Below are 23,102 nucleotides of genomic sequence, written 5' to 3'. Positions count from 1 at the left end.
TGAACAAAGATATTTTCAGATAGTTAAACAGCTCCAAAGAGTTGTTATCCCCCCAGCATCTAGAACAAAACACAGTTGGCCTTAATACCAGAGCCTCTCCCTAAGCTTTCAGAGTAGAAGCATTTCCGTCAGAGATGAGATGACATCATCTACCAGATGAGAAACTAAGAGGCAGTGTGTGACTGACTTCAATGTTTGAAGTACACATATAATTTGGGGACGCTGGAGGCCGGCCGGATGTGCATTCCTCAGACAACTGGAGTTTTGCCTGAACAGGTCATAGGAATGAAATTCCAGAGACCCAGCCCAATGACCTACCACCACTAACGCTACAGAAGTGTGTCAATAATTCCTACCCAGAGCACAAGAGACAGGCAGACTTTTTGGAAGGAAAATGGTAATTTTTTTTTTTTAATAGAGGCATGTTTTTTTATTTATTTGTTTGTTTTGTTTTTTTGTTTATACATGCACTGGGTACAGTCAGAAGCGCGGGAGGGTGAGAGAATTCACCAGAGCCAGAGCGGGGAGCAGAGCAGGCAGAAGGACCGAAGGACACTGCTGAGGGGAGCAGCGGGCGGCAGGAGAGGTCTGCGCGCCATGGGGGACCCTCCTCCGGTGGCCGGGGAGCAGCCGGGGATCGAACCGGCGCCGCAGAGGCTGCGGGCAGCTTTGCAACCCAGCGCTCAACCGCTGCGCCACCGGGGAGGCCCAGGAAAATGGTAATTTTTAGGGGTTCTTGTTGCTATCTATGATTGAGAACCAAAGAGTAAAAAAAAAAAAAAAAAAAAAACCACATAAAACCAAACAAAAACACAATCAGACCAGCTGTTTATCAGAAGCAATCTCTTTGTCCATAACCCCGCAGGAGGGAGGCACAAAAGAAAATACTCAGAAATAGGGCCTCCCTGGTGGTGCAAGGGGTTAAGCACCACACTATGAAGCTATCCGCAGCCTTTGCAGCCTGAGTTCGATCCCCGCCGGCCAGGGAGCAACCCACATGGCGCAGCAGACCTCTCCTGTCTCACCCGCTGCTCCCCTCAGCAGTGTAATTCATCAGTCTGCCTGTTCTGTTCCCCACTCTGTCTCTGGTGAATCCTCTCACCCCCTGCATTTCTGATCTATACCCCAGCTCTTGTATGCATAAATAAATGTTAAAATAAAATACTCAGAAATATTTCTGAAATGTCAACCTGTCTCTTTAGAAGTTGCTGAGCACACAATTCTAAAATGTAGCATTAAAAAACAAAGGACCACTACTACACGTTAAGGACTAACCAACTCAATTAAGAAAGACAAGCCATATTCTGGAGAAAAGCTAAATTCGGTTTCCTAGCAAGTTTTTTTCTAAGGATAGTCTCAGAAAAAGAAAGGCAAGGATGCTCCTACAAACAAAAACTTGAAAGCAGTTTGATCTACCAGTCCTGAGGTCACCTCAGCTAAGAGCCAACTAAGTAGCATGGAATGAGCCAGAGACTGATTAAGACTCCTCTTGAGGGCCTCCCTGGTGGTGCAAGGGGTTAGGACGCAACCTATGAAGCTGCCCACAGCCTCTGCAGCACAGGTTCGATCCCCGGCCGGCCAGGGAGCTACCCACATGGCGCAATAGACCTCTCCTGACTTGCCCACTGCTTCCCACAGCAGTGTATTTCAGTCAGTCTGCCTGTTCTGTTCCCCACTCTGTCTCTCACCGCCCCCCACACCATTGGCCAGTACCCTAGCTCTTGGATGCATAAATAAATCTTTGCTTAAAGAAAAAAAAAAAAAAAGACTTGATACCATAGGGCCGTATGCAACATCTTTGCCACTAAAACAATCTCTCTGGACAGTATTTTCCTAATTTGGAAAATAAAAAGGTTGAATTAAAATATCTCTACATCTGAGCCGCCCCTGTTGCGCAGCGGTTGAGCACTGGGTTGCAAAGCTGCCCGCGGTCTCTGCGGCGCCGGTTCGATCCCCGGCTGCTCCCCGGCCACGGGAGGAGGGTCCCCCATGGCGCGCAGACCTCTCCTGCCGCCCGCTGCTCCCCTCAGCAGTGTCCTTCGGTCCTTCTGCCTGCTCTGCTCCCCGCTCTGGCTCTGGTGAATTCTCTCACCCTCCAGCGCTTCTGACTGTACCCAGTGCATGCATAAACAAACAAACAAATAAAAAAAAAATGCCTCTATAAAAAAAAATAGTTGTAAAAAAAAAAAAACTCTACATCTCCCTGCAGTTTAAAAACTTAACGTATTAAATCTTTTTGAAGTCACTTCCCTCTATTTTTGATAAAGTTTGCTTCTAGGTCTAAAAGGCAAATTCTATGGTTCTCAGGACACACACACTACTATCTAAACTGTGATTGAAATTATGAAAAAAATAAATACAGGTTTTTCTTTACAAGACCCAAATCTCCTGGATAAGATAACAACAGTCAAGATATTTCTGGCAGACGGATACCTCCCAATTCTTTCTTTCTTAAAAATTTATTTTAAAAAGATTCATTTATTTATTTATACAAGAACCGGGGTACAGGCCAGATGTGCTAGAGGGTGAGAGGATTCACCGGACACAGAGAGGGAAGCAGAACAGGCAGACTGATGAAATACACTGCTGAGGGGAGCAGCGGGCGAGGCAGGAGAGGTCTGCTTCACCATGTGGGATTCTCGCCAGCCGGCCGGGATCAAACCCGCGCTACAGAGGCTGCGGATAGCTTCACAGCGTGGCACTCAACCGCCTGGGCCACCAGGGAGGCCCAAAGATTTATTTTTATACAAGAACTGGGGTAAGGCCAGATCTGTGGGAGGGTGAGAGGATTCATCAGAGACAGAGTGGGGAGCAGAACAGGGAGACTGACCAAAATACTCTGCTGAGGAGAGCAGCGGCATGACAGGAGAGGCCTGCCCCGCCATGTGGGAATCTCCCTGGCCAGCTGGGATCGAACCAGCACTGCAGAGGCTGCGGACAGCTTCACAGAGCGGCGTTCAATCACCTGTGCCACCAGGGAGGCCCTCAATTCTGCTTTCAAAGCTGGCTCTACCTTGAAAAGCAATGATTCTTTTTTTTTTTTTTAAAGATTTATTTATTTATTTACACAAGCATTAGGTACAGTCAGAAGTGCAGGAGGGTGAGAGAACTCACCAGAGCCAGAGTGGGGAGCAGAGCAGGCAGAAGGACCAAAGTACACTGCTGAGGGGAGCGGTGGGAGGCAGGGGGGGGTCTGCGTGCCATGTGGGACCCTCCTCCAGTGGCCAGGGATCAAACCGGCGCCGCAGTGGCTGCGGGCAGCTTTGCAACCCAGTGCTCAACCGCTGCACCACCGGGGAGGCCCGAAAAGCAATGATTCTTGCTGGATAGGAATATACATACTTGCGCTGAGAAAGTCTAACTTTCATTCTATCATAATAAGCAATAATTGCCCCAACAATGCACTTCAAGGCACTAGCACACTCCCATCCCCTGCAAAGAAATCAGAGACACGGCCAAGTAAATTACTTCTTTGCCACCCCTTTTATACAGGTTTTTTTTTTAAGGGTACTTGAAGTTAATCAGGTTTGTTTACCTATTTTGTGCACAGAAAAGCTAATATACTCTAATTATATATCCTAAAAAAACTCTTCCCATTCTTTCCCAACTTCCTTTGCTTACCTTTGCTCACTCCCCACCAACATCAGGGTTCTTTGGGATAGTACCTATTATTCCTGGTAAAGTTCACATTGCTTAGTCAGGTATACAAGGCAAATAAGATATATTTAACGTCCTACAAGGAGCCTGCCTTCCTCTCATTTTACCAGAGTCTTCCTCTTATTCTAATAACAAGGAGACTTTTCTAGAATCAGATGTTTACATATTAATGCATATAGCATATAGCTATTACAAATAAACAGTGGAACTTCAGAGCAGAAAGAAAAATGATTGGAGACAAAGTTTACAAAGATGGAAGGAATGTTTAAAAAAAAAAAAGAATTCACTTAAATAGAAACCAGTAAAACAAACAAACAAACAAACAAACAAAAGGGCCTCCCTGGTGGCGCAGCGGTTAAGCACAAAGCTGCCTGCAGCCTCTGCAGCGGTGGTTCAATCCCTGGCCACGGGGTGAGGGTCCCACATGGCGCGCAGGCCTCTCCTGCTGCCCACTGCTCCCCTGGCAGTGTTCTTTGTCAGCCTGCCTGCTCTGCTCTCCCCTCTGGCTCTGGTGAATCCTCTCACCCTCCCGCGCTTCTGACTGTACCCAGTATAAATAAATAAATCTTTAAAAAACAAAAACAAAAACAAAAACAAAAACAGAAACTCATAGGAGAACACACATGAAGAAACTAAACAATACTCTTAATATGAATGAATAAAGAAGTGAGGTAGGGGCCTCCCTGGTGGCACAAGGGGTTAAGCACCGCACTGTGAAGCTGTCCGCAGCCTCTGCAGCACGAGTTTGATCCCCGGCCTGCCAGGAAGCAACCCACATGGCACAGCAGACCTCTCCTGTCTCCCCGCTGCTCCCCTCAGTGGTGTATTTCAGTACATCTGCCCGTTCTGCTCCCTGCTCTGTCTCTGGTGAATCTTCTCACATCCCGCACCTCTGGCCTGTACCCCAGCTCTTGTATGCATAAATAAATAAATCTAATTTAAAAAATAAAGAAGTGAGGTACACAGGGGAAATCAGGAAGGGGGTTTCCTCTTTGAGACTGTTAGGCTGGGTTTGCATCACCGGGAAAGAGACAAATTCCCAGTGGGGGCTGATCAGAAGGCAGAAGTCTGCTTTTACCCTTAATCAAGAAAATCAAGGAGACAGAAGAGAAAACTGACAACAGACTGTTGTTCTTTGGCTTGGTGTCATCTCTGTTGTTCACAGAATATAACTTCCAAATATTATCAAAGAAAAGCAGGTTGATAAAATAGGTAATAGCTAGTAGCTAGCATAGATTTGAGTCAAGTAATTAAGCAGAAAAGTTTTATATCAATCCATAACAGCACAAATAAGCAAAAACACTTGACATTCAAAGCTAACTTGTGAATACATATTTCCCATCAATATCAGCGACAGGAGACCTAGTGTATCTATAGAATTATACATAACTCTGAGCTAAAACAGCCAGGACAAAAATAAATGACTAATCAAAAATCATGCCATCTTGATGGCAACGGTCTGGCAGAATCTACCAAAGGGACAAGAGGAAGAAAGGGCGCAGGGGGAGGGGTCCAAAAGCCTCCATGGAGAAAGCAAACAAAACGATCCCTCCTCCTTCTAAAACATCAACCAAGATGGTAAGTGGTGATATTCTGACTACATGGTACTCTGCTCTATCTTCACATGTCCAAACTTCGGTTTCTCACCCCAGGAAAGCAGTGAAGGTGCACTCTTTTTCACCAGTCAATGGAGGCAGAGACAAGAAGTCAACCCACACACGGCTTACGCTGCACACAAGGAAAACAAAACACCCTCAACTAAATCCCTACCTTTGAAGGTTATCAGATTGCTGGCCTGGCTCTGCTAGGAAGGACACCACCATCCTGTGCCCCCCGAGGTGTCCCTCGGCAGTCAAGGAAGGAGCTGTAAAGTTACCTTTCATCATCTGCGTGCATCATAAAAATCACAGGTTCAGGATGACAATTTCAGAAATGCTCTGGGGTGAAGCCACAGCAGCCCTAGGTTCACCATCTTCTAAGGTTTCAAGTGCTTTTTTTTCTTGGGGGGCGGGCGGGGGTCAAACGTGGTTTTATCACACAGCTCTTATTTCAGGGGAGCAAGCACACTCTAGCGTTCTAAGTTTACTCTCTAATCCCTCCACAACTTCAAGAACCACAACAAAACTCTTTACTCCCTTCACAGTAGTTAAGAAGGGGATTCAGCAGCTGAATGTCAAGCTCTAAGTGGACTAGTCAAACTACACCTAGGGAAACAGGCTCTCTCAATCCAGGCTTGACAGATGGTCACGCTGTGAACAGCACCTTCTCAGGGCTGATTAGTAAGTGGTGCCCCTGTCCAATTGAGGATGAGGAGAAAGAAAGAAAGAAATGAACTTCCTTTACACACCAAACAGCTGAGACTAAAGGGCAAACAGCGTCACCTTTTATTAACCACCAAAGTGTAAGAACAAGTACATTGATAATGGCTGTTACAAGGTGACATTCAATTACAACCGTCTCCCCAAATCCAAACATCTTAATCACGCCAATGCGGAAAGATGTCGAACATCTTTCAGAGCCGCTCTGAGCTTATCTCTCCTCTGAATTTCACTTGGCAGTATAAAAGACCAGCTCTGGCTAATAGTGAAATAATCAAAGTAGAGGTTTAATACTCCGGCTTGGAACAATTGTTCATATAACCTATTCTTCCTACTTTGAATGTCAAATGATTCTGAACCACCAAAGGTTACGAAATGGTTTATCTAATAATCACTATGTCCCTGAATCTTAACATTTTTATTTTGTATCTATTTTCAACTCTGCCAGAGAATCTTGTCTTTAAGATTTCAGAGTTTCACAAGATTTGAGGTGGGTTGGGCCTCCCTGGTGGTGCAAGGGGTTAAGCACAGCACTGTGAAGCTGTGTGCAGCCTCTGCAGCCTGAGTTCAATCCCCAGGCAGGGAGTTACCCACATGGCGCAGACCTCTCCTGTCTCCCCGCTGCTCCCCTCATCAGTGTATTCAGTCAGTCTGCCTGTTCTGTTCCCCACTGTCGCTGGTGAATCCTCTCACACCCCGCACCTCTGGCCTGTACCCCAGTTCTATCCAATAAATCTTAAAAAAAAAAAAAAAAAAAAAGATTGAGGTGGGTTCAGCTAAACATCTAAGAACAAATTGACTTTAGGTAGTTAACACACACACTCTTGAATTTCTACAAGGCTGGCTAGTGTTTTACCCTTTAGCAACGTAAGAAAACATAAACCACCTCTTATTCCTGCCAATGTCCTAACTCCCCTGGTATTCTCCAGACAGGGCACTACTCCATTCTAATTACAAAACCTATTCTAGAGCCTCCCCTGTGGCTCAGCCCTTGAGCGCTGGGCTGCGAAGCTGCCCGCAGCCTCTGCAGCTCAGGTTTGATGCCCGGCCACCAGCGAGGGTCCCACATGGCGTGCAGACCTCTCCTGCAGCCTGCTGCTCCCCTCAGCAGTGTACTTCGTCAGTCTGCCTGTTCTACTCCCCGCTCTGGCTCTGGTTAATTCTCTCACCCTCCCGTGCTTCTGACTGTACCCAGTGCTTGTATAAATAAATAAATTTTTTAAAGATTTATTTATTTATTTATTTATACATACATACATGCATACATACAAGTACCGGGTACAGTCAGAAGCACGGGAGGGTGAGAGAATTCACCAGAGCCAGAGCGGGGAGCAGAGCAGGCAGAAGGACCGAAGGACACTGCTGAGGGGAGCAGCGGGCGGCAGGAGAGGTCTGCGTGCCATGTGGGACCCTCCTCTGGTGGCCGGGGAGCAGCCGGGGATCAAACCGGCGCCTCCGAGGCCGCGGGCAGCTTCGCAACCCAGAGATCAACCGCTGCGCCACCGGGGAGGCCCCTAAATAAATCTTTAAAAAAAAAAAAAAAACTATTCTAAATAACCTCTTCTGTATCAGAATCAAATGCCTCACTCTCTTCAAAAGTTTATTAAATTTGGGGGCCTCCCCGGTGGCGCAGCAGTTGAGCGCTGGGTTGCGAAGCTGCCCGCAGCCTCTGCAGCGCCGGTTCGATCCCCGGCTGCTTCCCGGCCACCAGAGGAGGGTCCCACATGGCGCGCAGACCTCTCCTGCCGCCCGCTGCTCCCCTCAGCAGTGTACTTTGTCAGTCTGCCTGTTCTGCTCTCTGCTCTGGCTCTGGTGAATTCTCTCACCCTCCCGTGCTTCTGACTGTGCCCAGTGCTTGTATAAATAAATAAATAAATCTTTTAAAAAAATTTATTAAATTTAATTCACTAAGCCTAAACCTAAGGGAAGTGCAGACATGGAAAGTCAAAACTACCTGCACGCAAAAATCTAATGTTTTCCAACTGTTTCAATATATGTCAGAAATGTACAGACAGTATAAGAAACAAAAGTAGAAAAAAGGAATCTAAAGCTATTTTTTTTTTGCATTTTTTTAAATTGAAGTAACACTGTCTCATAACATTTTTTTAAATAAGTGGTACTGGCCAGATGTGCGGGAGGGTGAGAGGATTCACCAGAGACAGAGTGGGGATCCGAAGAGGCAGATTGACTGAAATACACTGCTGAGGGGAGCAGCGGGGTGAGGCAGGAGAGGTCTGCCACGCCATGTGGGTAGCTCCCCAGCAGGCTGGGATTGAACCCGCACTACAGAAGCTGCAGACAGCCTCAGAGGGCTGCACTCAACCGCCTGTGCCATCGGGGAGACCCTCATTACTTTTAACTTAGACTTTTTTAATATACTTGACTTCACATATGAACATAACAGAGTCAAGGAGACATTAAGTCATATTTAACTTTCTGGTAAAATAATTTACGCAATCCGAATTACTGTTAGCCTTTTGCTCTGGCTGAAAGCAAAAATATCAAAGAGTGACATCTAAAAATATCAGGAGTATCTGAAGTACCACTATCTGAAAAGGGAAAAGACATGCCAATAAGTGCTAAATATTTCCCTTTTCTACTAAATCTCTCCACCGTGCCAATCCTCCCGTGGGCTAGAGGCTGAAGCAAACGTTGGGTCATAAACAGGTGACTTGAGACTGCCCTGGCCTCTAACAGAAAGGACACCTGAGTCAGTGTTAAGAAGTTTGAGGTCTGCACACACACAAGCATTTTTCTTCCTGCATTGGGGGGAGGGGTGAAGAGCTCTTAAATTAAGGGGCCACTCTAAAAAAAACCCTGCCGTTTTACTTTCCCGTCGGTCGCACTCAGAATGCAATGTGAGTTCTTCTAGCCCTCTGATGCTTTTATAGGAAAGGCAAAAATCACCTCCCAAGCAACTAAAAATAGATGTACATAAATAAAGCTGCAGCTTATGAAGGAGATATTTGTGACCATATATTAGCTCATCCGAGCGGCAACACAGAGCGAAGCAAAACGCTCCCTGTGGCCAGTTCGCAAGGCGAGGACCCAAGCCCAGGCCGAGAAGCCGGGCGCAGCCCCGCGAGGCAGCCGGCGGGAGGCGGCCTCTCCCCGGCCCTGGGCAGGGGCAGCAGCGCCGCGGATCTCCAGACATTTCTGGACCCCCCGCCCCAGCTCTCATCGCCACCCCCACCCCGCGCACAGCACCACCACACCCTCCCCTCCTACACGCAGTGTGTTGCCAGTTCCCAAACTCCACTCCCGGCTTATCTCCCAGCTCCGCACGCCCGAAGGCGAGAGGACGCCGGCCCCGCGCCAGCGCCCCCGCGCTGTCCCGCCGCACTCGGGGCCCCCCGCGGCCCCAGCCCCGACGCCGGCGCCTCCTCTCCGGCCGCTCGAGGCTCGCGCTGCCCCTTCGCCACCTGCTCTCGGGATCCTCGGGCCCCAGGCTCCCCTCGCGACTTCTCGCTCCTGCCCGGGGGAGGCAGTTTAGAACCGAGCATCACCCCGAAGGGAGTCGGGCGGGAAGGGCGGCTCCGACCACTCACCCCACAAGCCCGGCCCCCGGCTCCCCAGCCGGAAGCGCCCGCAGCTCTCCACACCCTGCGCGTCCCCTCGCGCCTCCCCACTTCTGGCCCAGGGCGCCCCTCAGCCGGGCCCGCGTCCCGACCCCCCTGCCCTCCGCCCCCTCCCGACGCCGCCACGGCCTCCCGCGGCCTCCGCGGCCCTTCCCTGCCCCGCCGCAGCCCCCGGGCCGGCCGGAAGGCGCGCCCGCCCGAGAGCCCGGCGCGGGCTCCCTCAGCGCCCCCGCCGGACGGCCCCGCCACAGGCGCCCGCCCGCCCTCCCCGCCCCGCGCGCCGCGGCCGCCGGCCCCGCTCACCTGTGGACGCGCAGGAAGAGCCCCCGGGGTCCAGGGCGGAGAGCCCGGTCGCCGACGGCCCCGGGGCCGACGCCATCTTGGCAGCCCCCTCCCCCGCAGCGGCTCGCCCGCCGCAAGCGCTTCCTCTCTCGGAGTCGAATCTTCCCACGTCTGCCGACAGACCCGCGTTCTGCGCCCCCCGCCCCCTCCGGCCTCTCCGGCCCCGCGGCCGGCGCGCGCGCCCGCTCAGGGCCGCACCATCCCGCCGGCCGGGGGCGACCTCGCGGCTCGCACGCTCTCCGCCGCCCCACGGCCTCCCGCGGGGGCCGTTCTCCCGGCTCGCTGGGCGCAGGGCCGCCGGGCCGCGCGTCAGGACCGAACCGCGCCTGGAGGAACCAGGGGGCGTGAGAAGTTCCGGCGGAGCGAGGCCCCCTCCCCCAGCCCGCCGCCGCCCGTTTGTCACTCAGCCCCGCCGCTCCACCTCGGAAGCCGGGGAAACCCGGCACCGCGCATGCGCCCCGCCGCGTCGCCCCGCCCCCCCGCGGGCGGGAGGCGGCCTGGAGGGGAGCGAAGCCAATCAGGAGCGCGAGCCCGTCACGTGACCGCGGCCTCGCGCCCTAACGAACGCGAGGACCCACGCACTCGGCCCCGCGGGCGCCGCTACGGTGGCCGGGCGGTCGATTTTGACTGGACTCTCGGAAAGGGCTGGGCGGCCGGGGCCGGGCCGGGAGGGGTCCGCCGGCGGCCCCCGCAGGGCACGACCCGGGGAGGAACTCCCGACCCTAGCGCTGGGTCCAGTCAGAGCTGTTAGGCTGGCGAGTATCACGGGGCCTCACGTGCCGCCGCGAATTCTCGCCGGTTTTTTTGCCTTGTGGACTGTTTCTGTCAGCGCGCGCGCCTCGCCTTCCTCAGAAGGACGCTTTGCCTCGAGCGCTGCGCTGGCGGCCCGGAGCTCAGCACACAGCTGTGAAAGCGCGAAGGCCGGTCAGAAGGGGCCACGGAAAGAGACCAGACCGTCTCAGCCTCCCGCGGGCCCAAGCCCTCCGACTGCTGTCTAGGACCCACAGGGCTGGGAGACACAGACCTCCCCCCGCTCGGGTGCAGCTTCTGCTAACCCTGCTCAGCTTGAATACAGTACCCTGGAGGGTGTGACCCGAGAGTCTCTGAGATCTGCTTGGTTCACTCCTGGACCTCCAGTTCCTCCCCATTACCTGCCTATACCGGGGCTCAATGATCACTTGTGAACTTAATACATGGGAAGGAGAGAGGGGAAATACTAAGTTTTGCAGCCCCCAAGATGGCTTGACTATCCTCTATCTGGATGTAGTCTGGGTCCTGGGACGTGAACCTGGGCTCCAATCATCCAGAGAATATCTCCACGCATTAGCCTTTGCCTTCTACCCCTCATCGTGATCTAAAATAATTGTTTCCCTGCTGCCACCTGCTGGAATATTCATTCTCCCTTGCGTACTGAAGGTAGATAAACTTCAAAAGCTTGGATTACTACATATAATTCCATAGCAAATGGTATATTATTAACGTAATTTATCATTGCTTCTACCATAACTCCTCACTCAAGGTTATAGGTACAGAATTAAAGAGGTTGGGGTACATTGTCTAGCACAGGATTTGGCTCCTGGAGAGTCAATTAATAAATATTTGTTAAATAAATTAACCTCGTTTCTGTAAAAAGGCATGGAGTTGCTACATTTCCTGAGTTACTTTAGAAATCATCTAGTGCAGAGGTAAATCTGTTTCTGATTTAAAAGTTGGAAATCAATGAAACTGACTTACCAAGGTGGAAGATCAAACAGAGGAATCTTCTTTGGGATTTGATCTATGAATTTAATTTCAGTACTCCAGAAAGAAGAGATTCCTGTTCTGTAGCTTCTTAGGAGTCTTTATTTCTCCTTTATGGACCAGAAAAATGGCTACTAATACACCTACCACCTTCTTTTATGTCCGTATATTTGTTTGTTTCCCTCATAAGACCGAACATTTCAGGGCAAAGATTGCCTCTTATCAATTTTTATATCTCAAGCATCTAGAATAGTGCCTGGTAGAGAGTAGGTGCCCAATATGTGCATATATGGATGTTGCCTAAATATATAAATGGAGAAAGGCTAAATTTTTTAAATGGGCCAAAAGAAATTTCCCATCTTTTCTCCCTAAACCTTGTCTCTGCCCCCACTTCCATTCAATCCGTGGGGTGCCCTCTGAGTCACAGAGTTGCTCTTTACCAGTAACATTCCTGGCATAGCAGAACTGGGGTGACGTGGCAGGGTGTGGGAAGCAGGGACAGAGCAGAACATGTTGCTTTGGTGCCCCCAAGGGAATGGGAAAGGGAGTTCAACAACACATACTTTGGAAAAGGGGGGCAATCTGGTGATCTCAAAATAGGGCCACACATAAAGACTTAAAGGGCACACTGCATATACACATGTATGCACACACACGCACATGCACAACTTCATTAAAGCAACCTTCCTGTCTTAGAATAGTTCCTAAGGTCACAATGGAGGGGCTAGGTGTTGGCAAGATCAACAATGTAGAGGCAAAATAAGATGGTTACCTTATTCATTAAATGAGTCATCCATTAACTCATCCATTGAGTTAATATTATTTAGCCCTGGCTATAGCCCAGGCACTATGAGGATTCTTGCCTTCAAAAAGATCACAAAAAGAAAACACATAAATCACTACAATAAAATGTAATAGGTGTCATAGCAGTACAAATATTAAAGCTTGACAACCATATTTTTAGGATAACAAACAAGAAGTCAATATATTGAGTCTTGACAAAACCACAGACTATTCGAGATCGAAACTATTCTGGAGAACCTAGGCGGCATGCTCTCCATGACTGTGGGAATCGTGCCTGGGAAGAGAGCAATGAGTGTAAACGACAACTTCACTGTCCTGTCATGTGGAATTAAAATTCTGTCAGGTAGACAAGAAAGGGTAGGAATATTCAGAAGAAAAAGCATGGAGGTGTGACAGGGAACTGGGTGTTGGAAAGGTGCTAGATTAGGATGATGTGGCAGGAGGTAAGGCTAGAAAGACAGGGAGAGGCTAAATTACCTTGATAATAGCAGTTATCACCTACCAGACACCCTTGTACTCATCAGGAGACAAGGGTCTCCTAATCATCTCAACAAACTTAAAAGGTAGGTACTGGTCTCTGTTTACAGATCAGAAATCTGAGACTCAGAGAGCTAGAGCGACTTGTTCACAGTCATCCAGCTAGACCTCGGGTTCAAACTCAAACTCGGGTCTGGCTGGCTCTAAGTCTGTGCTCAACCACGCGACATCTCCGCCTCAATTCAAGGATTTTGGACTTTATCCTGCAGATGACGGGAAGCCATAAAGATTTCTGAGCAGGAGTGACAAAGTCTGGGGTTTCAGAAAGGTTCCCACTGACAGCGGAGTGGACCACGGACTAGAGCAAAGGGAGCCCGACCTCTTCTCACTGAGGCTGCCGACTTCCAAGCTCTGGCCTTGCAGCAGCGCGGCTCCCGGCGTCAGCGGGGCGGCCACGCCCCCCAGCCCCAGCGGGAAGCGGGGGCGGGACTCGGGGGTGGCTCCGCGCGGGCCGGGCGGGGCTGACGAGGACGCCGGCTGAGGGGCGGGCCGGCGCGCCCTCGACGCTCGGCTGCTCCTGCCTGGAGAGGAGGACTTCCGGCGCCGGCGCAGGCCGCGGTGTGGAGCGCCGAGCGCCAGAACCGCGCTGGCTGAGCGGCGGCTGCCGGGGGGCGTTATGAGTTTGGCTGGGGGCCGGGCCCCCCGGAAGACCGCGGGGAACCGGCTTTCGGGGCTCCTGGAGGCAGAGGAGGAGGATGAGTTCTACCAAACGACTTATGGGGGCTTCACGGAGGCAAGAGTCGGGCCCAGGACGAGGGAGGGGAGGAAGCTGAGAGCGGTCCCCAAAGAAACCTCGGACAAAGAAGGGGGCGGGGAGCAGGGGCGCCCTGGCGGCGGAGCCTCGGCGCCGGGCGGGCCAGGTGGGGGTACGGCGGAGTCCGGGGGGGCGGCCTTGGGCACGGTTGAAAGGGTCAGGGCACCCCAGAGTGTGGCAGAACCTCGGAGAGGCACCTCGTAGACGCGCGGCGTAGACGCGTTGCCCGCAGCCGACTTATTCACCTGCAGTGGAGACGAGAACCTCTCCGAAGAGGAGGGGCTTAGTGGGCTCCTTTTTCAGCGTTCAGCTCTCAATGTAAACGTGTCCCTGACAGTCCTAAAAAGTGCCACTGTTTATTTCTTCATAGATCATTTTCCATTTTACTTTTACATTTGGCTTGCTTTTCATTTTTATATCTAACTGTTATATAATAGTGTTAGAGGATCTGTTTGGCTCCACAGTAATATCTCCAATGCCTGGATTGGGGAATATTCAAAACACCGTTTTTCCCTTACATGTTACAGACCCCAGTGGAAGATTGACAATTAAAATGTTGTATGATAAGGAGGAATATTAGTAGTTGGTTAGGGTGCTGTGATAACAGGTGGGAGGCAGAGTTGTTGGGCGGGGGGCTTCCCCGGGGGACATCACGTTAAGCTGAGGACCATATGGAAAAGTAGACCTTGGCTGGATGAAGATCAACAGGATGGAGGAGGGAGAAGAAAGGTTCTTCCACAGAGGGGCTGGCAGAATGAAATCCTGGTCTGGGATGATAAAATCCAGTGTCTTTCTCCAGGCTGTGAAGGAAAATAAAAGTTGTTAAGGCCGGAAGACACAGACACAGGCCAGATCATGTAGGGCTTGTCAACCATGTTAAGTTTTGCCCTTCATTGGAGGACTGAGATTGGTTTAAGTTCCATGATCAAAGTTGTACTTTAGAAAGGTGCTCTATAAAAAGGAGAATGGTTTGAAGTGGGCAGTGGGAGTAGAGAAAAGTGGAGAATTCAAGAAAAATTAATGAAATAAAATCCACAGGACTTGGGGACTGATTGGGAGTCTTACTTACACAGCCCTAACCTGCTATTTAAAATAGAACTTTCTCACCCCTCCTCCAAAGGCCATTTTCCTATTCCTGTCATTTTATGAGTCATGATTTAATATGTACCTTTCATGCTTCCAAAAAGGATTTAAAGAGGCTTACAATAGAAACAAAAAGTAGGAGCAGTAAAAATAGACAGATCAGAAGTAATTGTACCTGGGGCCTCCCTGCTGAAATGGTAATGGCAATTGATAGTAAATCTAGCTGTGAGCTTCCTGGCAGTCAAACCTGAATTTCTTTTTTAGTAAGAAAGAAGTGTATACATTCCTTAAGAGAGAAATACTTACTTGGTATTAAGTCCTAGGGAAATCACATCTTTATATAAAGTAATGGTTTTGGTAGAGGATGTAAAAACATTTTTTACCTAGTCACGTCTATTAATGGTCTTGATGAAAGCCAAAGGGATGATAGTAAATCCATAACCTAGTGAAAGCATTTCATCTGGGCACTAAACTAACATGTACTTGAACTACTACCCTGTGGAGATAGGATTTAATACCAGCTTAGAGCTGAGGGGATTAGTGTGTTCCCGACTGTCTCACAAACATGAGCTAGAAGGAAGTGATGGTCATCGCAGCAAAGATGGGGCTGTGACTGGCTTGGAGTGTCAACTGTTGTGCTATTTGCTTGCTTTGGCAGCGCATGCACCAGGATTAGCCCGTTAGTCCACATCTGATTGAAGAGATGACCACATGTTGGAGGTGCTGCCCTGCCCAGTTAACTCCCCAGCTCCCAAGTGTTTGTTTTTTCCCTTTCCTTTCCATTGTGGCTGCCATTTTAGCCTTAACCTGCATCACCCCACATATAAGCAGTACGCCATAGTGTTGCCCCAGCCCAAAAGCTACCCCCAGAGCATTCTGAGACACCAATTGTACGTCTTCCTGTCCCCCGAACTCTTCACTGGGTCCCCATTATATATATGGTGTCAATACCCACCTGTTTTTCCGGCCCTGCTAAGAAATGGGCCATTTCATGGTAACTTGAGGTCACCTCAACAATGATGATCGGTGCTGGGACAGTAAGGAGAGGAGAGAGAGGAGAGTCACTGGTCTGCAGGGTGCAGTCACAGGGTTCCTAGCCTAGCTCTCGGGTTCTCTGCAGCCCGAAGGCAATCTTCCTTTCAGATCCAACAGCCCTACAAGGTTGTCGGTCAGTGTGGAAGGCGGCTGTGTGGAGCCAGAGGCAGTCAGCTAGGAAACCTTTTTGCCAGCGAGAAACCATCTGCTTTGCTGGGGCCTAAATTCTTATTCATGAACACGCTGTGCACACCCTTGCTTCTGCGCCTTCGTTCCACTCCCATGTGCGTGAGTCCCGTGCCCCTCTTGGCTGTCTAAGTGCTACCAGTATCTTTAGCCACCGCTCAAGTCTCCCGCACAGTCTACACAGCATTTAGCAATCTAGAGCGCAGTGGCCCAGATGATCCACTCCGTTTTAATCTAGTTCTTCACAGAGACAGCTTGGCAGCCCCCGGCCTAGAAGATACAGGCCTTCCCAGGCCGCCTGCCCATAGTGAGCCTGCCTCCTCTGAGTCCTGTGACGGTTGCTTGCTACTCAGAACTGTGGTGCGGCCATGCACTAAAAACCGCCTTTTATAACTATGACGTGTTCTCTGCTAGATCGCGAGACCCACGAAGGTAGAGACCTAGCCGCACCTTCTCGTGCCAGCGCTTACATAGCCGGCCACAGTGCTGGGCCGCTCATGCTGGGAAGGAGGGAGACTGCCTGCCAGGGGCGAGGGTGGGGTGGCGAGGGAGGCTGAGTTGGCCTCGCCGAGAGCACTGCGAGGTCCTCTCCCCGAGGGGCATTTGCGCCACAGGCCAGCGAGAGCCTCACTCCCTGTGTCCCAGGAGTCGGGCGATGACGAGTACCAAGGGGACCAGTCAGACACGGAGGACGAGGTGGACTCCGACTTCGACATCGACGAGGGGGACGAGCCATCCAGCGATGGGGAAGCCGAAGAGCCGAGGCGGAAGCGCCGCGTGGTCACCAAAGCCTATAAGGTGCAGGGGCAGGGGAGCTTCCTGGTTTGCTCGCGCTTCCTTGTTCTGGTTCCCCCTCGGTACTCCCAGCACGCCCAACCCTAAGCGTTGCATCTTCTGTCTCCTCAATCTTCTGTTCCCTGGTATCTCATCCCACTCTGTCCCCAGGAGCCGCTCAAGAGCTTGAGACCTCGGAAGGTCAGCACCCCAGCCGGTAGCTCTCAGAAGGCCCGGGAAGAGAAGGCGCTGCTACCCCTGGAACTGCAGGATGATGGCTCTGACAGTGAGTGGGGGTGTCGGGGTCCCTTGACAGAATTGGAATAGGATGGTGAAGCATTGTATGCATGGAAACTTACTGCAGTTGGTAGCTTCGCTATGATTATGTGAGGAAAATCCTTATTCTTAAGAAATGTACACTGAGCTATTTAGGTACAGAGAACATAACATTGGTAACTCAACCCCCAGAGCATTCAGGAAAAATACGCACACAGAGTCAGCAAGATGGGGCAAATGTCCATAGTGGGTGGTCTGAGTTGAGGGTCTGCGGGTGGCCTTTGTATTGTTCTTGCAACTTTTTTATAAGTTTGAGGTGATTTCTGAATAAAACTTTTAAAATAATAATAATAAATGGGCCTCCCTGGTGGCGTAAGGGGTTAAGCACCGCACTCTAAAGCAATCCACAGCCTCTGCAGCACAAGTTCGATCCCTAGCCAGCCAGGGAGCAACCCACGTGGCGCAGCAGACCTCTCCTGTCTCCTCACTGCTCCCCTCAGCAGTGTATTTCAGTAGATCCGCCTGTTCTGTTCCCCACTCTGTCTCTGGTGAATCCTCTTACCTCCTGCATCTCTGGCTTGTACCCCAGCTCTTGTATGCATAAATAAATCTTTAAAATAATAATAATAATAAAGAGGTAGGCATGAACTCAAAAGATGTCTTCCTCTCTGCCTTTCCTCCAGGTCGGAAGTCCATGCGTCAGTCCACCGCTGAGCATACCCGACAGACGTTCCTTCGTGTACAAGAGCGGCAGGGCCAGTCGAGGCGGCGAAAGGGGCCCCACTGTGAGCGGCCTCTGACCCAGGAGGAGCTGCTCAGGGAGGCCAAGATCACAGAGGAGCTCAACTTACGTTCACTAGGTCAGTCTGTGGTCCAAGGGCTGTGGGGAGCACTGAGCAGCACGGAGGCCTGAGGACCAGACTATTGGAAGGGAGAAGGTTTGGGCATGGGAGTCAGAAGAAAGTGGTCAGGACAGGAACTGGACGGTTGCGAGGACGCTGAGGACGAGTCGTGTGGAAGTGCTCGGGTGTTGGATAAGGGTGGCGTGGAACTGCAGCCGGGTCCCGCTTCTGTTCACTCGCTGGAAGGCCACAGGCAAATAATTTCACCTACTTGCATCTTGTGTTCCAAGGTGGGGTGGCCGTGCCTGCTTCAGCGGTCATGGGAATTAGAGATTCAGTAGGATAAGTCATTCGTGAGACAAACTGCTCTAAGGTGAAGATGCTTTAAGACCTGTTGGTCACAGTTGGGTCAGATCATCCAGGAAGAAAGACGAGAAAAGCGGAGCCACGCGTGGTGACGCACCGTGCGAAACACACCCTTCTCTGCAGGGCAGTGAGGGTCTCGGCTCCCGAGAGGTACACGGGAAAGCGGGCGAACAGCAGGTTTCGTCCTTGCCATCCAGACTTTCATTGAGTGAAATAACAGAGTCGGCCACAGAGTTGAATTTGGTGTTTCTCCCTCTGCTCTTTAAATCTGTCTCTTTTCTGACTGAATAGTTACTGTAAAACATTATAACCCAGATGCAGTTTCACTTGGCAGTGGGGGCTTGTTCACCCAGAATATCTGGGACCCAACTACTGCAGTTTAACGGCAGTTTTGAAACGTGGACAGCTCCTAAAGCGACAAGGAGAAAAGGCCAAGGCCATTGTTCATTTCCGGCATCTGCAGGGTGTGGCCTCAGGGCTTTTTTCCTGCTACATTGACTTTAAAATCAAAACTGTCTTTATTTGGGTAGTGGCGGCTTAGTCTTTGTAACAGTAGCCAGGAGCCACCTCTCAAAAGTGTAAATGACTGAGCCCCATCGCAGATGGTGATGTGGCTGCAGCGACAGCTGCATCCTTTGACTGCATTAATTGACTGGGCCTCTGTGAAGAGGGGGCCTCCCAGGCGAGCCTCCGACCCCAGAAAGTGATACAGCAGGCCCTGGAGGAGCAGGTTCAGCAGGAGAAATAATGGGCTCGACTTTGAACACGTTGAGTTGAGGCGTCTGTGAGCAGCATGAACGTGTGTGAGCGCTGCCGAGCGGGGAGTCAAACCTGCAGAGAGAGCCGGGCTGAAAATATACATGGGTGACAATTGGCGACACTGGAGTGATCACCCTGGGAGACAGCGCAGTGTGAGAAAAGCAAAGAGGCCCCGAGTCCTCCTGCTAAAGTGGTGCGGTCACACAGCAGCCGAGGGCCTTAGAAGGAGTCTCAGGAGGGGCCATGGAGCTGGAGCGTAGCTGCTGGATGCACTGGGTTCTGGTGCTGAGATCAGGCGTGACGTGAGGGAGCGTTTTCTAGGTTTAAGACAGTTTGGCTGTGCAGGGTGTGAGAGGGAATAGACTGGGTCCAGGGCTCATTACAGGTTTATAAATCCAGAGCAGGACTTGGCCAGGTACTGTCCAGTGCTGGTGACGTGCGGAGCCCGCGTGACCCCGAGCACGCGCGAGTCACCTGCCAACAGCGACCTGCCGCAGGCGAGGGCCCGAGGGAGCAGCGGCTGCTCAGCTCCGCCTGTTGCTGCGGAGGATGCACACCAGGGGTGCAGGTTGTCTTGATTTTTAGGAGGGACCAGAAGTCACCTGTGTATAATTTCCTAATTATTAAATGTCAGCTGCTAATTTCCTTTAAACGCAGCCTGGGTGAGACGGAACACTTGGGCGGGTTGCCAGCTCCCACCTCTCCTGACTGACGGGGGCAGCGACAGGCAGGGTCCGGGCGCGTGGCTGTCGCCATGGACACGGACTTGGGACTGCTTGGGCTGGCCTGGGGACGGCAGAGAGGCTGTGTCCTTTGTGACCCTCCCTGGTGAGGCAGCGGCTGGGTGTGTTCCTGCTCGGGCCAGAGGAGGACACCACCCGAGCCGGGGCGCGCTGCCTCCCAGGGAGAGGGATGAGGGCCCTCAGCACAGGCGCCGCCGGCTCCGACGCCCCAGGTCCCCACTCTGTGAGGCAGCGAGTGGACTTGAGACGGGAGAGCAGGCGGGGCTGAGAGAAAACCTACAAATGGGGGTGCAAGCGGGTCAGGGAGGACTCCCTGCTGGCTTCAGGTGGGCAGAGCCCCCAGGCCAGCAAGGTCGTACGACAGACGGGTCCGGAAGCCAGGACTGACCCTGGCTCCTTCCTTCCTTTGGCCCTAAAGAGACATACGAGCGGCTCGAGGCTGACAAAAAGAAGCAGGTTCACAAGAAGCGCAAGTGCCCGGGGCCCATAATCACCTACCACTCAGTGACGGTGCCGCTTGTTGGGGAGCCGGGCCCCAAAGAAGAGAACGTGGACGTGGAAGGGTGAGCCTCGGGGGTTTCTTCCCTCTGTGTTCTGCCCCGTGACTCCTGCTCTCCTCACACCAGCTCTGGCCTTCGCCACCTCACATCCGTCTCTGTCAGCCTCTCTTCTCCCTCCTGCCTGCCCGTCCGCCGCTGAGCAGGTCACTCAGAAGGTTCCTGGCCCTTTGCCCTCTCCTTGCCCATCTCATCCTTTTCTGTACTTGCTTGTTCTGTCTCCTCAGCTCTGTGTTTCTCCTCAGCCTGGATCCTGCCCCCGCGGCTTCCATGTTGACACCTCGTGCTGGGACTGGGCCCGTCATCCCTCCTGCTCGCTGCTCACGTACCTTCATCACCTTCAGTGATGATGCAACTTTTGAGGAATGGTTCCCCCCAGGGCGGCCCCCAAAGGTCCCTGTTCGGGAGGTCTGCCCAGTGACGCACCGCCCAGCCCTCTACCGAGACCCAGTCACGGACATCCCCTACGCCACCGCCCGAGCCTTCAAGATCATCCGCGAGGCCTACAAGAAGTACATCACTGCCCACGGGCTGCCGCCCGCCGCCTCGGCCCTGGGCCCGGGCCCTCCACCGCCCGAGCCCCTCCCTGGGTCTGGCCCTCGGGCCCTGCGCCAGAAAATCGTCATCAAATGAGGAGACGTCTCGTCCTCAACCCGTGCTCCTGCCCCACAAGGGGGTCTTAGGGCCCTTGCTCCCCCTTTATTGGCTCTGGTCTTTGCCCAGCCCATGGCCATGTCGCCCCCGTCCTTTCCCCTAGTTCCTTCTGGTTTTGTTTATGTTTTTTTAACCTAATAAAGTAGAGAGATCTCTTGTCTGGTGTCTGTCAGGTTGGGAGCAGGACGTGTGTGTCTCGGCACACATCGGGGTGCTTTGCTTGCTGGTATTTGCTTGCTGGCATTTACTAGGAGCTGCCCTTTTTAAATTAGAACTTTTTTTAACTTTATCTTTGCGTAGAACTGGGGTGCAGGCCAGAGATGGGGGGGAGAGGATTCACCAGAGACAGAGTGGAGAGCAGAACAGGAGAAGCCACTGAAATCCACTGCTGAGGGGAGTCAGGAGAAGTCTGTTGCACCCTGTGGGTAGCTCCCTGGCCGGGACTGAACTCAGGCTGTAGTGGTGAAAGCGCTGAGACTCAACCCCTAGGCCACCAGGGAGGCCCCCCTTTTTTAATTTTTTTTTATATTTATTTATACAAGAACCAGGGTACAGGCCAGATGTGCGGGAGGGTGAGAGGATTCACCAGAGACCGCAGGGAACAGAACCGGCAGAATGACCGAAATACACTGAAGGGAGCAGCGGGCGAGACAGGAGGGGTCTGCCACGCCATGTGGGTTGCTCTGCGGCCGGCGGGGATTGGACTGGCACTGCAGAGGCTGCGGACAGCTTCACAGCGCTGTGCTCAACCACCTGCGCCACCAGGGAGACCCCCCTTTTCAAATTAAAAGCAATCCTCCAGCCAGATTATGAACACCCTAAAATTAGACACCAAAGCAAAACCCTGAAGTTCACCTTTGTGTCACTTAAATTCACTGCTTGGAATACAGCGAGCACCCAACCTGTGGGCGCTCCGGGCTCTCCTGGAATCTGTCTCTGAGACTGAGGCGGCAGGAAGGGCAGGGGAGCAGGTGCCGTGGCCGTGCGTGGCCACTAGAGGCTCCCGGGCGGGTGGGGTACGCGCTGTGTATATGTGATCTCCCACTACCCCCCACCTGGCCAGAGCTAAAATAATAAAATGCTGAGCTCACTGTTCCCCCACCCGCTCCCCCGGCACCGGGCTCCTCCTGCCGCCGGGACGGGCTCCAGCAGCAGACAGGGGCGGTGAGAGAGGAGGTGGCTCCGGGACCGGTACGTGGGGAAGGAAGGGGGCTCGCTGATCGGAGCCGGTGGGATGCGGCGAGCGGCGCCCACCGGGAATGACGTGCCGTGTCTTTGTGTCACTCAGTGTATGTTTCTGCCACCGCCCGTCCTATCCCACAGCCGCAGTCGACGTGAGTGTAAGTACCACACCCGGGCCGCTCGTCCTCAGCGCGGCGTGGCTGTGCAGCGCGTGGGTGTCATACTGCGAGGGCTGCAAGTTGACCCCCCCCCCTTTTAGAGAAAGGCTGCCATTTAGAGGCGTTTCCGTCCACTGGTCCGTGTCGCCCGCCCTCCCAGAGCCAGAACAGCGACAGGGACCCAGTCCTTTCTCCGGAGGCCGAGCCACCCTTCCCCCCTGGAAGTCCCCCAGCTCCCCTGAGCCCTGGCTGGGCCTTAGGATTCAGAAGTTCAGCAAACAGAGTGAGATTTTAGCTGTTCCCCAAACGGCGCGAGAAAGGAGCGGGGCAGCGGGGAAGGAGAGCTGCCTCTTCTGTCCCCCGTGCTCCCCGCTTGCTTCCACCCGTTTAGGACAAGGCTGGACTGGGGGAGAGAGGAGGAATTTCCCCGAAGACCTCTGCCTCCCCCCCTTCCTTTCAACAGGACCCCGGCACGGGGCCAGCCGCGTTGGCAGGGCCCCTGGCAGCTGTGCGAGGGCAAGAGGCACCAGCGACTGGCGAGGGTGACGGGAGGGCGCTGCTAGGATTTCTCCATCACACGATGGGGAGGCAGAGTCAGCTTAGACGCGGGGTCCCCATCCAGAGCAGCTGAAACTGGGCACGCAGGACGGCGGCGGCTCTGGTTTTAACCTCACCATTCCCGCCTCCCCGTGCCAGCTAGCTTGCTAAGCGGGGCACCCAGTGCTGGTGCTGCCCGACCCCCTCCGCGGGCACGCAC

General features: G+C 52.6%; 2 protein-coding genes across 3 annotated transcripts in view; one reads left to right on the top strand and one right to left on the bottom strand.

The window, feature by feature from the left end:
• PIP5K1A (phosphatidylinositol-4-phosphate 5-kinase type 1 alpha) overlaps nucleotides 1–9,932 on the bottom strand; it is a gene marked incomplete at both ends in the record, with an annotated part of 37,984 nt that extends 28,052 nt beyond the window's left edge. Inside the window, one exon of the mRNA XM_084242492.1 lies at nucleotides 9,857–9,932. Coding sequence (XP_084098618.1) covers nucleotides 9,857–9,932 — 76 coding nt within the window. The remainder of the gene's footprint in view (nucleotides 1–9,856) is intronic.
• Nucleotides 9,933–13,570: 3,638 nt separating this feature from the next.
• VPS72 (vacuolar protein sorting 72 homolog) lies at nucleotides 13,571–21,142 on the top strand. 2 transcript variants are annotated; one of them, XM_084242248.1, is made up of 6 exons: nucleotides 13,571–13,709; nucleotides 16,680–16,832; nucleotides 16,980–17,094; nucleotides 17,768–17,944; nucleotides 20,213–20,357; nucleotides 20,597–21,142. In XM_084242248.1, the coding sequence occupies exons 1-6, from the start codon at nucleotides 13,593–13,595 to the stop codon at nucleotides 20,982–20,984; spliced, it is 1,095 nt and encodes a 364-aa protein (XP_084098374.1). In that variant the 5' UTR covers nucleotides 13,571–13,592; the 3' UTR covers nucleotides 20,985–21,142. The 2 variants fall into 2 exon arrangements, with proteins under 2 accessions (XP_084098374.1, XP_084098373.1); XM_084242247.1 differs by having other exon boundaries at nucleotides 20,579–21,142.
• The last annotated feature ends 1,960 nt before the right edge of the window (nucleotides 21,143–23,102 follow it).

This window comes from Talpa europaea (assembly GCF_964194135.1).
Source record: "Talpa europaea genome assembly, chromosome: 9".
In the NCBI taxonomy this organism is placed as follows: Eukaryota; Metazoa; Chordata; class Mammalia; order Eulipotyphla; family Talpidae; genus Talpa; species Talpa europaea.
This window is presented reverse-complemented; position numbering and strand designations above follow the sequence as displayed.

Excerpts from the sequence above, each read along its gene's own strand:
- VPS72 (XM_084242247.1), top strand. The coding sequence starts at position 13,593 with ATGAGTTTGGCTGGGGGCCGGGCCCCCCGGAAGACCGCGGGGAACCGG. Across the intron at positions 17,095-17,767 it reads GCAGGATGATGGCTCTGACA|GTCGGAAGTCCATGCGTCAG; the intron begins GTGAGTGGGGGT and ends CCTTTCCTCCAG. Across the intron at positions 17,945-20,212 it reads GCTCAACTTACGTTCACTAG|AGACATACGAGCGGCTCGAG; the intron begins GTCAGTCTGTGG and ends TTGGCCCTAAAG.